This window comes from Vipera berus, assembly GCF_964194415.1.
Source record: "Vipera berus genome assembly, chromosome: 6".
Taxonomy (NCBI): domain Eukaryota; kingdom Metazoa; phylum Chordata; class Lepidosauria; order Squamata; family Viperidae; genus Vipera; species Vipera berus.
Genome location: NC_138208.1, coordinates 63,936,942 through 63,939,791, shown reverse-complemented (window position 1 = coordinate 63,939,791; position 2,850 = coordinate 63,936,942). Strand labels below are relative to the sequence as shown.

Below are 2,850 nucleotides of genomic sequence, written 5' to 3'. Positions count from 1 at the left end.
CCACCCATCCAGGAACCAGAAGAAAATGTACTGCCGTCAGCACTTTGAGGTAAATAGACAGGAAACCCATAGAGTTTTCAGGGATGCTTTTTATTGTTCTAGGATATAATAGCAATATCTTCAAACTAAGCCGGTCAGAATTTTTGTCTACTATATCTTATACCAAACAAAATCAAGGCAGGATTATTCTTTCTAAACTTTCTCCTCCCAATGGTTCATCTACCCTTTCCTCATTCTCCTCATCAGCAGCATGTGCCGGTAAAGGGTTTTGAAAAAAGCATCAAATTTGCAACTAAAGCCACCCTTAAAAATAATAAAAACCTCCCCAGGTTCAGCAGGATACTTTTTCATAAGTGTGGCATCTTGAACCTGCCCAGGAGGTGATCTGCAATTTCTGCCAGGCGGTAGGAAAGCCTGATTTGGAAAAGGTAGATTCGCTGTCTCCTTGAAAGACAATGATCCTGGAGGGTGATGCCCAGGGACCAGAAGGTAAGGTTGTCCCTACACCAGCCTGAAATGGCCAATAGGTGCCAGGACGATTCATCCCCTTTGGCTAACTGACTGAATCACTGATAGCAAAACACATTATATTTTGCACACTTTTATCTAGCATCTGTGGCAAGATGCCTACTGTTACAAATTTATCATGGATATCTCCTTTAATGCTGACTACCCTTCCCAACTGGTTTTGAAGAATAAAATGGAAATTTACTAGACCTCAAAGCAATGTCCCACTCTTTAGCACTATTTTTCCTTCTTAATAATAACTCTAAGCCTTCATAACCTCCACTAGCAATCCTAGAAAAATGTTAATTAGTTGCAGCCCATGCTTAATTTGGAAGTGTGCTTGACTGCTCAGAGTAAGGAAAAGCTGATCTGAGAGCATCTTAAGGTCTAAAGAGGTCAGCAGGCATATTCTCACTAGTCAGCATAAGTTTCTATCATGTGCTATAAAATTCTCAGTGTGCCCAAAAAGTTGAATTCTTGGATTAAGTGAGTAGGATGAATCTTAGGAACAATGACATCTTTGGCATTAATTATCAATGGATGTCTTCTGTTTCTTCAATCTGCTACAACTCCCTGTGCTGCAGATACAAGTTCTGCTTGAGGTTTTACATCTCTCCCCCTTCTGAAGAAGGCATACTGTCTGCCTTGCCTTTCCTCACACTGTGTTGATATGTACTCACGGTAATTCTTTGTTAACAGGGTATAAAGAAATGGGTTGATGCAACTGTTGCTATAAGTCAAGCAGGTAACACCAAAGTTGAGGTAAGCCTGAGCAGTAGAACCAATCTCCAAGTCCACTGACCAGTACAATTTGGCTAACTGCCAGGCCCAGAATGGTACAAAGCAAGCCCAATAGGCCACAATGATGCTGAAAATCCTGGAGAACAGCTTCTGTTTCAACATTCGACCCGTCACCTGAGTCTGCATAGTTTTTGTAGAAATCCAATAGCTCCAGGCAAGACGTGAGTACAGTATGGCTAGGATAAGGCCAGGTGTTAGGATGCTAGTGCCAAAGAGAATTGTGAGGTAAACTCGGAAGGCATCAGGTGTCCACGTGGGAAAGCAAATATGTTTATGGCTTCCACCTTCCTGCTGCTGGATCATGACCATCATTGGTATTGTAAGCAACAATGACAGAAGCCACACAGCAATGCTTGCAACCTTATGATAACTGTTCCCAGCAATCCTAGCCTTTAGTGGTGTGGTCACTGCCCAATAACGTTCCAAGCTCATGGCCGTCAGCAGAAAGATGCTAGCGTGCATTGTGAGCAAGTCCAAGCTAAGTAAAAATCTGCATCCTGCATCTCCAAAGAACCAGTCCTGGGCAAAATATGTACAAACCACGAAGGGGATGGTGGAAAGGTAGAGTAAATCTGCCAATGCCAAGTTAATAACATACACACACAAACAGCTTGCTGAACGAATTGCCATGCTGCCAAACGCCACCACCAGTGTATAGATATTCCCTGTCATCCCAACGAGGCACATCAGAAGGAGGATTGCTCCCAAAACTCCTGTGAGAGAACTCTGCTCCTTAAAGTCAATTTCTTCATCTGAGAAATTGCCCCAGAATGATTCTTCAATGAGTTCTGCCATCACTGAGTAGCCAAAAGGCACTCCAATGCTACAGAAAACTACCATAGACACATTTTGTGCCTCACGTATGTGGCAATTAAGATCAGTAATGAGGGATGGGAATGCCGATGGGGAAAAAATCCAAAATAGGTTGGCTATGAGAAAAAGAACCTATTCTTCATAAGGAATTATGGCAATGTCTTCTTTGCATGTCATGCTCAGCAATGCTTCTTACCATTCCTTAGAGAAAGACCGTGACTGTCAGAAGTACATCCATTGCATTTTATGAATTAAACAGCACGATTTCTGCTTCTTTTGGTTTTCAGCCTTCAAAGTTTGTGTCCTCTGTGCATCTGTGGGTCTCAACTTCTCTCTCTATTCCAGTATTAATCTGCTAGCCCATTAGTGCAAATCAATCTTCTTGAAGCAATCCAACTGATTCCTTCCTCACTTCTTCTGCTGCCCAACTGTGCCCTCCTCAAAAATAGCATTCCCCTTTAGGGTGGATGAATGTGTCTGACTCACCACTTCACACTCAGATGCTAACATTCTCAGCAATAACTACTGGACTGTTAGCGGATGAAGAATGGGACTGTGTATTTAAACCACCGTGTCTTCCCACCCATCTAATCCTCATTTTCTTCCTTCAGCTTTCTGTCAATTTCTGTCCGTTTCTTCAACCCCAGCTTCTCCCTTTTTGTGCATTGTTGTAATAGAGAAGGAAGGTCCTTAATTGTCTTAGAATAAAAATAGAAAGTGTTAGGATAG

At 42.3% G+C, this 2,850-nt stretch overlaps 1 protein-coding gene across 1 annotated transcript; it reads right to left on the bottom strand.

The window, feature by feature from the left end:
- Positions 1–1,062: 1,062 nt before the first annotated feature.
- Positions 1,063–2,148, bottom strand: LOC308669690 (urotensin-2 receptor-like; the record flags this gene model as incomplete). The annotated part of the gene is made up of 1 exon (XM_081330539.1): positions 1,063–2,148. One exon carries the CDS (start codon positions 2,146–2,148, stop codon positions 1,063–1,065), a length of 1,086 nt encoding a protein of 361 aa, XP_081186665.1.
- Positions 2,149–2,850: the final 702 nt, after the last annotated feature.